Source organism: Paramacrobiotus metropolitanus, unplaced genomic scaffold, assembly GCF_019649055.1.
Source record: "Paramacrobiotus metropolitanus isolate TYO unplaced genomic scaffold, Prichtersi_v1.0 Parri_scaffold0000255, whole genome shotgun sequence".
In the NCBI taxonomy this organism is placed as follows: domain Eukaryota; kingdom Metazoa; phylum Tardigrada; class Eutardigrada; order Parachela; family Macrobiotidae; genus Paramacrobiotus; species Paramacrobiotus metropolitanus.
In genome coordinates, this window is record NW_026570475.1 from 36,489 (window position 1) to 50,206 (window position 13,718).

At 44.9% G+C, this 13,718-nt stretch overlaps 1 protein-coding gene across 1 annotated transcript; it reads right to left on the reverse strand.

The window, feature by feature from the left end:
• Positions 1-3,463: 3,463 nt before the first annotated feature.
• On the reverse strand, positions 3,464-5,030 carry LOC129601615 (uncharacterized; the record flags this gene model as incomplete). Its single annotated transcript, XM_055500477.1, has 1 exon — positions 3,464-5,030. A coding segment is annotated over exon 1 (1,567 nt), but the record flags the coding sequence as incomplete, so codon positions are not given.
• Positions 5,031-13,718: the final 8,688 nt, after the last annotated feature.

Here is a 13,718-nt window from a genome sequence, read left to right on the forward strand (position 1 = left end):
CATGCTTGCAGCCTAACAATACATCGAGTAAAAGTTCCCAAATGTTTTCCGAGTGACCGGTTATACACAAATTAACTGAACGTAATAGTGAAGGATTTGACATCTTCGGCGGATGACCTGCGGACCAATCAGAAATTTTTAACAAATAAGGCAACATATGATGCCCACCTGAAGGTATATTTTGTTGGCCTTTGCTTTTTTGCAACTATTTATGGCCGAATCATTTCATATTTATTTTATTTAGCTTGTGGGGGTGAATTTCCCACGGTGGGGATGTGGGAGGGGGGGGGGGTTCAGCCAGTATCAAGGCCTAGTCAATGGTATTACTGACGCTCAGTACTATGCTGACCTCCACGCAGAAATGCGCCAAAAAATAAGTATATGAGGGCTCATGTTTTGTCTCATGGATTTTCCATACCGAGGGACTGCAGATTTTCAAAAGCTCGAACCAGTCTGTCTGGCCATTGTTTGCGTCTCTGTGTTAACTCGCATCTGGGCGCATCTCCGTTTTTTTAACGGACAAAATCATAAACATTTACCTTCGGCAAGGACTGAACAAGCCGCACATGGAACGCATTGTGGAGGAAGTGAGATCTCAGATTAACAGCATTAACGAAATGGGACGCATAACTTAGCGAAACTGGTTCGCGAGAGCCAGAAATGCTTTTTTATTAATTTTCCCAAAACACAATGTCAAGCCAGTAAGACAAGAAGAAGATTCCAGCACCTGAAGAACGCAAAAGCCTCGGTTTGAGTTGAGCTTATGGAACTCTTTCGCCGAAAACTATATTTCAACAACTAAACTAAAGCCTTTTCGTGATCCAGACCGGGAAGTCCAACCGCTTTAAGAAAGTTGAGCATTTTGGCCGCCAGAAAATTGCTCAAGAAAATTGTGGGAAATGTGCGTCCAAACGAGGAGCACTAACGTACTCCACGTGGGAATCAAAGTAAACCAAAAAGTCCTGTCCGGATATGTGGTAAGAATGTAATCATATAAGCTTGAAGCCAGAACTGCAGAGTTGCTAAGGATGGCATTATTGAGCCTAACATTTATGCTGCACCTACAGATTAGGTCACCCAGAACTGACTTGGTTTACACTTGTGTCTCCTTGCGCGACGGTTTGCGCTTTCCTTAGGCCAACGATGACCCCAAAATTTGCAAAGCAGAGGATTGGAGGGATCATTTGGATCTGGTTCAAGCGGGAAGAGCTCACTACAACAAGCTGATATGGCGCAGCGAACAGTTTTACCAACATAATGTGCTTCAGACGCGACGTTATCTGGATTCGGTCGACGATTCTACCGCGATATATTCCTTCGATTTTGCGCAGCCTGCGTCTATTCCAAATTATCCATAGCAAGTTGGACAACTGTACTTCTTAGGTACCATTTATCATACAACACGGCAAAACAATCATTAACTGGATATTCACCGTTCGACGTTTCACACGGACGCGAGTGCAGATCACCAGTAGACGTGGCAATGGCTGCACTGCCAACCGCAGATATTGCACACATGAATGACTGCACAAAGTCTATAATGCAAAACATAACTGACATTCCAAAACTCGCACGCCAGAATATCTTTGAAGCACAAAACTTATACTTGCTCGCTGCACAAGACAAACGAACGCCCCGTGAATTTAAAATCGGAGAATCAGTCTTTTTGTACACACCGGTCGGTCTATCACCAAAGCTAGTATGCCATTTCCACGGTTCATACCGAATACTTAGCAGACCAAAGAAATTGAATTATACGATTGAGTCTGTGAAAAGAAAAGTGTGTTCCTCATATGTATGTTGCTCATTGATCAACGGAACGTATCTTAATGCCTGTTTCATGAGCCATTTCGGTGCTCGATCCTCCTCCGGATACTAGGTTCTGAGCCCGCGCAATGCGTGCTGAGTAAAACGAACCGTCGAGATAGTGTCTTGTGCAGTTCATCGAGCCTTTCCCATCCGTTCGGTGGCCCCGGAGTAGGAGGTGTAACTTCTTTATACGCTGAACTAGCTGAGTTGTTAACTTGCAGGTAATTAGCATTGTTAATATGTAGTAGTTTTCTTTTTTTATAATAATTTTTAAAAATATCTGCCAACTGCTAACCAGTTTCGTTGATGATCTGGACACGGTGCACTGGGGCCACCGACAAGCGGACGTCGTGACCTGCATTACGCACTATGTCATCCTGCATTACAACGAATGCCGGAGCTGTTCAATTATGTGCAAAGTTTTCTTGTTACCGGGTCCAGAGCCACATGGAATACCCTATCGGTGGAACCGGGGCTACTTCCTCAAGCACAAAGGCTTTGGACATCGGCGTCTACATAAGATATCTCAATATCACTTTGAAATCGCAGTACGCAGGCAAGATAGTCATATTGTCTGGACCTGTTTATTCTTAGGTAATCATTCCAGGTTTTATCTAAAAATTTCGGCGCCGACTCGCTCTGATTTCTTATGATTTCTTGACCAAAACGAATTTTATTGTTCTTACGGGTGCTGTAACCCTTAAGCGGCACATGCTTGAGATCTTGATATCAAACACACACTTGAAGCACAGCCCAGTAACATAGCCCTCCGACTCTCCTTATGTGCCATTGCATGCTAGATTTGACGAGCGCCGGCAATCTTAATGAGTGAGCAAACATAGTGCAAGCATAGTTCGGACGCCGGTACACTACTTGCTAGTTAAAATTTAAACATTAAAAAAGCAACCAAAATCTCTATCTTCTCTTGGATTAAAAGGCAACGTGCTCAAGACAGCCGTGGCATTCCCTTTTACAACAGCGAGACTGAAGCGCTGCTTAAGAAAAGCAGTAGAACGCGCTTCTCCAGTTAAATCACGAATTTTACAGCCCATGAAATGCAACAGTTCACTCAGAGCGGGGCTAAATACTCCCAACGTCTCAATCGCTAAAGGGTAAAAAAAGTATCCACTTCCCAAAAACGAATATGTCCGCCGTTTAGAATTTTCTGCAAGCTGAGCCACGTGTCCAGATTTCTTCGAACTGCCGGTGACATGCGAGTCTGCGACCGTGCACCAACTGGTTACATCCCAGACCAGCGGTTTTCCTTGGCGGATAGGAATCAGCGTCATCCCGTCGGGCCTTTTTCCGTCTTTGCTCGATAAGCCGGTCGGCTCTAGCTGACAAGGAAAACCGGCGCTTTCGCAGCAATTTTTAGCAATACTGTTCATTTCTTTGTGCCGCGCCCATCGTCCCTTGGTTGACTTATTGCAGGATAACCCGTGATGTCCGTTAGTTTCTACTTGAGCGCCGCACGCAATGCAGTTGTGTGCCACTACAACTGGCAATCCAAACCGCAATGCGACACCGATTCTGACCTCGTCGTCTCTAAGGAACGTTCCCAGGCATGGAGCGGGCAACGCATTCAACCAGACGCCAGAGTCTCTGTCAAGTGCAGACAGCAAAACCGCCCTGTCACGTTCTTTTCCTTCTGTACACAACATCAGCATGGCAATGTCGCGCTCAATCATTGGTGCATCCCATGCGTACTGAAACTTCCGAATGAAATCAGCCGGGATCTCGCATTGCGTATGCTGTAACCAGGACTCCATAGCTGCTCTCGTTAGACACTCTTCAGTTGACTGGTAAAATTCAGAAACGATGGGCTGCACAGAGTACACCGATGCCAAATAGGCACAGACAGCTAATGTCTCTGTGCGGCGCGTTCCCAAACCTCCCCGCCGTACTGGAAGAGACATCTGAGTCCACTGCAGTTCAGATATCTTTACATTGACCAACCGCTCAACCCCCAACCGCAGCGTGTCGTCGTATTCTTTGAGAAACTGAGGATGTTCATAACAACGTGAAGTACGCAAACCGTATAGCACTTTTGGAATGCTCAGGCAGTTCTTGAGGAGAAAAAGGCTGTAATGGGCTGGCAATTTCTCCAAACGATGTACGAATTTCTTAAGTAGTTCCGTTCTACTAGCCAAAAATCCCGCACATGCCGACGAGGTCATAGGCGCTCCTAATAAGGTGAAATTGTCCGCGTTCAGCTGTATCATGTCTGGCCAGCTGCTCAACAGGGATGTCCGGATTAATGATTCATCTTCATCACTCGTCACAACTGGGAAAAATTCGCACTTGCTGAAGTTCAATTCCAGGCCTAACTTTGCTGCTCGTTCTTCTATTCGCTTAATGGCCGCCATTACTTTTTCCACGGTTCCCGCTAATGTAACATCATCAAGGAATGCCAAGAACAACTCACAATCCAGATCAGTGAACAACGGTAACGTGGCTAGGCTGTATCCAAAGGGGCCTGACGGATCACCCTGTTGCACTCCCCGGGCGGATGACAACAACTCTTCTCCGCAGACCAAATGACTACTGAATCGGTATGACTGCCAAAAGTAGCCGTAGTAAGCAGGAAAATGTTCACGGACAGCCCGTAACAGCTCGTCACGTCTTAACAGGTTGAATGCGTTTTTGAAATCGAGTTTGACAATTACCCGTGCCCCCGAGTGAGGAGTTTCCAAATAGGCGCGCACCCCGTGGATGATAGCCTCGGCTCCGCCCTTGATTCCAAAACCAAACTGAACCTTATTACACAGTTCTTTCATTTTGTCAGAGCACCTCTGGCTAACAACTTTCGAAACTAAACGTCTGAGGGTTTCTCCAACGGCAATGGGACGTATACCGCCGTCCTTTTTGGCCAATGGGATTAGGTTGGCGCCGAAGAAGAAGGGCCTGATATCCTCAGGGACTTCATTATGCAGTACATGATTCACGAAGTCAGTCAGAGCGGAACACAATTCACCTTCCTCAGCTCCAGGCCCACACAATAAATCCTTTAGATGTTGTGGCCGTAGGTCTGAACAACCACCAGCAGAACCTGAAGGGAAACTTAGCACGGCTTTCAAAACTTCGGCGGGTGTAGCTAGGGACGGCTTATGCGACTGTTCAGGTGGAGGTGGATAATCGCTGTCTTGTGGTTCCGGCGGATGCTTGCTGCGCAAGGACTCCAAAGTGTCCGCATTCATGGGCGCGAGTGCATCTTCACCCATTATCACTCCAACAGCCCGTCGTACATTATTGTCTTGTAACAGGGACGTGGTCAAAGCCGCCAGTCGCTCATCGTTCAGCTCGCTTTTACGGGTTTTGTCGCTGCTGGTGTGTGTACGGGGAGGATGGTGATGGCAGGACAAATCAGCCAGATTTCTGCGGATGATTGTTGACAGTGACTCCTTCCGGACTGATTTTGCAGCGGGTAAGGACAGAGCTCTTGAACCAAACAGTAACAAATCCACCCATGACGTTGAAGGGTTTTCACGTACACATTTGCGGAGTATCTGGGTAAGGTTCTGAGCGCATGGGCGTCGAACCGTCTTTGGCACTCTTTTCGGGAGGGCATAACGTATTCCAGAGAGGATAAACTGAAGGGGGTGCTGACCCGACTGGGACTGAGCAGCGGTAGGGGGCTATTGGGCTTGGAATTTCTTGCTGCAGGCCTTGACGTGGTTGGCGAACCCCGCGCCTTTGGTGAACATATTCTGGCAGTACTGACATTGCTGATCTTTCGCCATTTCAGCGGAACTCGGAGGCTACAAATACGTTAAAAGCCCAGAAAAGCAGTTCCACAGAAATATGACATGACATCGACCAGCGAGAAACGACATACCCGATTACCTGGGGTTCACAAAAGTTCCCCCCAAGTAGTGTCGTTCAAGGCTCCTTAAACATCGCAGAGACTCCAAACATTCCACGTTTTGTTAAAATAGATCGCAGAGAAATAGATCACAAATAGTGATTCAAATAGTAAATAAATTACCGAATTTAGCTGTTGGTAATCCAAACACATATATGTTATCTTGGTGGCTGTTGCCCATTAAAGATTTAGATAGTAAAACGTTGGTAAAAGATACAAGAAGGCGTGTTTTGAATTGGATGAATGTCCGAACGATGGACAGCCTGCAAGACAGCCTGCAATCCGCTTCCAAGAAAGAACTCCATCGTCATCTACAACGAATCCGGAGTGCTGACCTCCAACTAATTACCTAAAGTGTAGAGGTCCATTACCAGGTACGTTAGCAATTGCTGCTTCACCTGCAGTAATTTAATTTATGATTTCACGACAGCCTGAATAAGGCCTTGAAATTTAACAGTAGAATTCCGAAATATTTACAAAAAATTTCTACATAGTCCGTACCTTCAAAGTTTAATTGCGAGCTATTATATCATGTTAAACATCCTAGTATTTATTTCACAAAAAGGTTAAGATTAACGCTGAACCAAGAAGGCGTGAATTTGATCATACCGCGACATGCATTTCGTACTTGTAGAGTTACGGCAATGCGCCGTCTGCAAGATCCGGCTGATGCGTGCATTTCCTATTCTAATATCGCTATACAAAATTGTGGTGGTTGTAGTTCTACCCAGGGATACGCTATTGCTACAGAATCCAGTGCTCTAAAGTTTTTTTAGTTTACTGGAGGCGATTTGTTGGTGTGCGCCAACAACCGTACCTCATGTTTCGAATAATCCACGTGATTCTGCTCTCGTTGAGGAAATGCCTTCACCGTCATCAACCTGCATGGTGTCTATTAATGTTGACGAATTGGACTACATTCCCATGAAGAAACTGCTTGATCATGCCACGGAATAAAAACTAAAATTCATGTTTTCCCTTTGCAATATATTCCTCATCTGTTTCATATTAATTATCAATAAGCCCAAACGGTTCTATTATAACAGCGCTCACAACTGAAATGCTTGGACTTCTTTCCTGATCTTAATCTTTCCTAAAGTGTTTGGAATCTATAACTATCGATTGCGATCGAGGTGTAGTATTTGCCTTTCGGACTTTGCATGTAAAGAAATTTTTAGTGGGATTTCAATTACAGTGTTGCGAAAGGATTGGGATATGCGTGTTGCCTGTTCAGAGTTCTTTAAAACATGTCGAATAAGAGTTATGTACATTTTGCTAACTGAACAATTGTTCCCGATGGCCAGTTTTGAAGAGTTCACTCGTGCAATATTTTATGTTGTAAAAGGATCAAGAAGAACCAGAGGTACAATCGCCCTCGCTGCCACGTCCGATTGGCGCGAAAAGGCCTCACGATAAGCAATTAAGTGAACGTCTTTTGCCGGTTTTCTGATTTCTCACTCTTTTCATGCTGAATTTCGGCTGGTAAATCTTAAGAACACTGACGATTATCAAAAATATGTTCAAGCTGCTCAGTTTTGGGTCGTCCGAAAGAAGGAAATAGTGGTCTACAGCCATCAAAAATGTGTTTTTTGCGTGGATACTTAACGACATCTAGCCAAAAGCACTGTTTGTTCCTGCCGTCCAACAATTCCGTGGAAGTGACTCGTACGGTAACACCGTAACGGCACCCCTACTCGAGTGGCACCGTGTTAGGAAAGCGCCGTGTGAACGCGCAAGTATCTCAGGGAAAAATGCCGCTTCACGTCAGGATGCAACAACAGCCAGTCACCGCATCACCTCGTTGAAGAGTGAAAACGCAACATGACCTTTGAAAATGCGCGCCACATGCAGTGAACAGCGGATGACGATCAGGATGGAACGATCTAAGATTACTATACCGTTATGATCAGGAGCCAGCAACCACATGATCGCCGTTGGAGAGTAAAGCGGGCAATATGTGATGGTGCTTCCCGAGCTTTCGTGACGGTCCGCACACGGTGGTTATCATAATCCAGTGGTTATCATAACCAGGCAGTGAATAGTCAAACTTTTCGACAGGAGTTACCCGTTCCCGTGTTGCTGCCCGCACAGCCAATGAACCCACTGTCCAACCTGCATTTGGGCCCCAGAATTCTTCTGAGATGTCACTGGCGGAGAATCCGGCCTACTGCCAGCCGTTAACCAGCCGTCGTGCAGAGAATGGCGCCATTGTTCGACGCATTGGCCGTCGTGGCCCATTTTCACCATCTAGCCCAAAAACTAGTTCGCCTCTACCTGGACCATGTAAACGCATCACCTTGTTTGAATGACTGTCGCCGTCGCATCGGGACACCTGCGCTGTCTACCCCTGAACCAGAACCTGAGAAAGCCTTGGGCTAAGAGAATGCTAGCAGAACCTCTGCCATCTCATAATAACGCCGGCATCATCAGCGGCCTTCGGGCTAACGTGAGTTTAATTGCCGGTCGTCTGTTCATGTGTGTTGTCAAAGATCCGGTAGGAACCCGACGTGCTCCGAACGGGTTGTAAGAATTTACGTGAATGCCGTTCGGTGTCTGCAATATCCAGCCACATATCAGGTTGCAATTGATTAAGCAAATGTGATGGCACTGTAAATGCGACACAACGCATGAAAACCGAATTTTGTTTTCTTTGCCACCAGCTGCAGAAGTTGCCGGACTAGTAGATAAGGTGCGGCCCCGCACACCGAACTTGTATGGCTGCCGCGCACGCGGATTTTATATCACCAGGCGTCTGTGAGCGAGACGCCCAAAGTGGCCGAGCCGCCGAGACGGTAGTTAAAGCGCAGCTTACTATTCGATCAGGTCTTAATTCCTGTTTTCTTGTCCTACAGGCAAATGTGGCTGCCGAAGCGGCTTCTGTAGACATCCGTTTTTGTAATTTTATTCAGGAATCCATAATCGTTTACTGGCCCAAAACTTTCACTTTCAGGAATTAGCAGTAAAGGACTACTCCACTTGAGTACGATGGCTCAATAATGTCCAGAGTTAGAAGTTTATTAATTTCTTCATTATGCGTTGTTCTTTAACGGACGATTGGTAACACGGAACATAAACAGGTTTCGCGTCACCACTGTCAATAATGTGTTCAATGAGCGAAGTGCACTCCCTTCCTTTCCCTTTTCGGAAAAGCTATTTTATACCTATCTATAACATTAATTAGGTTCACTTTCTCCTCAGCTGTAATAGTGCTGCCGATATTCAGCGATTCATATTCAATAACATTTTCCGAAGATGGGAAAAAATATCCTCGATCTTGGATTGATTAATAAATACATCAGCAAGTCTGCCGGAAGTTTCATTTCAATATCGATTTGACTGGAATCTCCTACCTCTTTCAGGTTAAAAACATTTTGCAACAATCAACCATTTGTAGATTTTTCACAGTTTTCTTTGAACAGCCGTTCAAAGAAAAATTTGGTATTGTCGAAACTTTTGCCAGTAACTGCAAGCTCCTGTTGAGTACCTTGAGGAGCTGTAACCACTTTCTTTCAAGATAAAAACTGGAAATTGGAATAAACCGGATTAGCGTAATGACCCGGCCATTCCACATAAAGCATGTCGTTGAACTTTTTACAGCATTGTATATTCTCATATCCGGTCCCCTGAAACCGCAGGCACCTTGAACCGATGGAACGAGACAACACGTCAAAAACCATGTCGAGCGTGTTTCTCGACGAGCAGGTTAAGTCAATATAAAACGGCAAAATATTTTCACTGACTGCGCGAGCATGTCTTCAAGATAGGATACTATTTCGGAACGAATGATCAATTGTTTATATAGTTTGAGGATTACGAAGTAATCCATCAAATGCCTGGAAAAAGCGCAGCTTGGCGGCTTCTGCCGTATATACGCATGTAGAAGCAACATTATCAGCAAATCCAAAAAAGTTTAGTCGTTTTTTATTGCTTTTTGTTTTGACTTACTGACGGCAACCTGGAGAACAGAAGTATGGGAGACACAGGACCCTCTCAACAGCACGTCGTTGGATTGCTGGTGAAACATAAACTTAAAGGACGCTAAAGTAGAAATCACTGATAGAATCCGTGATAAAAGGGCAAGGGGATCTGGGTAGCGTCGTAGAGAAGACAAAACTCCTGACAACGTTCGCGAACGTCAGCAATCGAGTCAAATTCAAGGGTAATTTGTGGCGAGGAGGAGTTCAATAAGGCAGAACAAATTTTTGGGGGAGGTTAGCGGCTTCCTTGGAAACCGCAGGCCGTTCTTGGGTCACAACTTCTTTCTGATCCGTTTGTTATTATCTTTACTCGAGACTTGTTGGCTCGGTAAAGCAAGGGTTCAGAAAAATCTTTTTTTTATTGGTTGTCGCAGGATAAAAGATAAGTACTGAATGACACGCGAGAACGATTATTGTTTCGGCACAATACGGCGTTATGACCGTAACTGGTACGCGGCTGAGAGGTCTTCATGTGGAAACAAAATACTGTTTCGGAAATCATTAGGCGGCAAACCTCAGCAGTGTTGGCAGGTCAAATTCACGCGCGAGCTTGTTAACTTTTCAGTCATCTATCCGCTGATTCTTCCGGATGACGTCGTATTCGAGACACCTGAGCGCTTATGCATCGTAATTCTAGAACTTTCTAGATCTTCACTTCTTGCTTCCTAGTTTTTGCGATACCAAATATATGGTTCTTCTTAGCGCTGACGTACAAACTCGTTCTCATTCGGATGTTTTTCCGTACGTAAAGACACTAAGTCCTCCACGCGGAAGCCGTCATCCAATCGTTTCTGGTTAAATCGTTCGGATTCAGTTTGGCAGTTTTGCTCGATATACTGTATATTATTGCTAAATGGTGATCTCACTGCAGTTTCCACCGCAGACTTTTCAAAAACCTACCAAATGGTTTATATTAGCAACCTCAGCGACTGACCGGTCGGTCAACAAAAGTACGGTCGGCGGCCGTACTTTTGCTGCAGCCAGCTATGAATAGCTATGGATTGATCGTTAACTGATTGCGACTTCTCAGAAAAGGAGACACGCGTACTTAAACCAAACTGATATTTCGTACTATTCCTTACTTGATTTTCAAACGGCATATTCTGAAAAGATTTCTCAGCTCCTGTGAACCCTGGCGGCGCATTTAGGACGAGTAAACCTGCAAAATAAAATAAAAACGTCTAAGTGCTATACTGTTTAGGATATTATTTTTTACTCACCGTAATCAGTATAGTCATCATACATGATACAGCACGAGTAAAAAAAATCGGAGAAAAAGGAGAAGAAAACGACTCCTTGCCACTCGCAGCATCTGATATGCACGGCCCTGTGTCGCCACCTCCCAAATCTTTACCCGATGCCTGATAAATAATAATGCTTCTACTGCCATGAGGGGCGCCCCTCATGGCAGTAGTTAGGGTATAACTATATAGCAGGGGCATACTAATTCGTCTCGCCCCGTACTACGGTGCATACGGCGCATGCAAAGATGGCGCTACTGCATGCACGGCACAGCGTGGTGTACTAGCCGCCGCCAGTGCACGTGATCTGACAGCCCCCTGTCAGCTGGCCCATGCACTGTTCTGCGCATAAGTAATTTAACGCATACCACATTCAAAAATTAAAATGCGGGTTCTCCACAATTTTATTTGCAGTGGAAGTTCTTTGCGTGTGGTTTTCACTCAGTTTGAAACTTGCTCCATATTTTCACTTGGTGACAGTTAGTTATGAAAGGTAAGTAATAATTAAGATATCAGGTGATGCGTTTCTGTGGTTTGTGGATTTCGGATGGATTTGTTAGCGATGCTGTGACACTGCTTTCTGCCACAAAAACACTGTTGGATCCTTTCCTCGATATTTTGGAAAGTGGAACGTTCGCTGTCCTGAGCATCTGGGTCAGGCTGTGTGGTACTATTTGGAAAACTACAATCTGGTCACGGATTCCGGGATATTCGGTTTTCCGGGACGATATTGCGGGAATCTCGGGGGTACGATAATATGAACATCTGTGTATAATTTTTCGTTAGGCAGTTCCGACATAACAGATCCGCTATACTAGTTTACGTCGTGTCTACAAGTTCACATCTATGCGTCCTCAATCTTTAAATACTGTTCTGTATATAAGCCGGCTACTGTACCATTTGCAATATCATCATTGTACGAAGATGTTACCTAACGAATGAGCAATACATGGTTAATAAAGGCTAACGCAAACCACCATGTATCCTTTTGGTGACTCCAGGTGCTCGCTATGCATTCTATCTGTGTTGCACGAGCCTATCATCCACGTTTACGGTTTGATCAACAGTGACATTTTCGTTTACTGCTAAGTGGTTATACTTGATAACGCTTGCTGCTTCATAATAATGTTAGCGTACTGTGACCTTACTCACAATTTCTCAACGGAACATCGATAACGCACCTAACCGGGACACACTCCTTACGAAACCGGGAAGAGAAACGGCCAACAAAATGGGAAAAGTAGCGGACAAAACACTCAATCATCATGCCGATGTTAGTCGCGAACTTTAAAAGACCGTCCCCACCCTCACCACAAAGAACTTCCAACTTCAACGGCTAATTGATAATGCATACAAAACATCCGATGTCCTTCAACAAATGGCTGTCGTCAACAAGAAGAAAGTTCCAACAAAAGAATTGTCGCAGTTTTCCAGCAAAGAGGGAGAAAATTTCGAAGGCTGGCTCCTAAAGTTCGAAATGCGCTGAGAACACCATGAATGGACCGATGACGAGGTACCATTCAAATTATATCGCTGTTTAACGGCACAGCGCTATGCGTATACCATATAATCCCGACCACAGTCAACACATGGCCATCAATGAGAAAAGCTCTACGTGAATTATTCGCCAAGACAATTTACGACTACGATCTGGCAACGGACACAAAGAAGTCGCTAACTTATGGCGGAAATCCAAATGAATACTATGCGAACGTCATGCGTTACTTGAATTCAGTTGCCGACAAACCGAGCGAACGAGAGATTGTAAGTAAACTATTTGACGGACTTCCAGATAACATCAGTTCAGCTTTTGTAAGGGACATGCCGACAACACCAACAGGATTTCTTACTCAACTGAAAAATGTCGCGCTTGAGAAAGAGTACAAAGCGGAATGCCCTGACGGAAGCCACGGAAATATTGAAAAAGCCAGCAGTCTCTGCCTTATTTACTAACATCGCTCAAGGAAGAAAGGATTGAAATTTGGAAGGACGATTGGACGCCATCGAAAATGAAATTTTTTCGAAAAGTTTTCGAAAAGCTGACATCCGGCATCCTGTCATTGCGCTTACCTACAGTACGGCAGTCTGAGAAAACTTCCGGCCGGAAACTGAAGAGGAAGAAGCAAAAATAGAACCGACTCTTACTATCTAGTGTGGTAAACCACACATTATGTGGTGTGTTGGCGTGTAGTATAACATGCCAGCGTTACACAACGCTGGCATGTATTCCGCCTCGGGCGCATGCAACGCGCACCGAGCGGTGTCTTTATAATCTTGTTTGTGCAGTGTTCAGAGTCAGATAGTGAGAGAGTATAATTAAAAATGTGGTTATGGTGCCGGCTTTGTGCGTATTACGCTTATAGTAGGACGTTGTCCTACATTGGTAGCGAGATCGTGGTTTTGTGATGATCTTTTACACGGCAAATAATTTTTCTGACACAACAAATTCACTTCATGACAATTCTACGCACGGAACGGATACACTTTAATGCGCGGCTGTCCATGCCATACAGATCAGGAGTTTTCACGGGGATTCCGATCGGATCTGTTGGATTGTACACACTTTAATAACGTTTCCGGACAATTCGCGGATATAAAACATCCATCGGGTGTCGCATTTGGAGATAAATCCCCGATGTTATCGGATTATTTTTTCCGAATTACTGTAGCATGCCGTTATGCTGCGATCCGTGGCATTTTGCCCTGGTCGAAGGCCAAGATCGCAGATGTCATTGGACGATCTCGTCCTTACACTTCTACTGGTCAGCCTACAAAAGTGTGGCAGTGTAATAATAATATATATGAATATAACAAGACACAGCGCCTAGG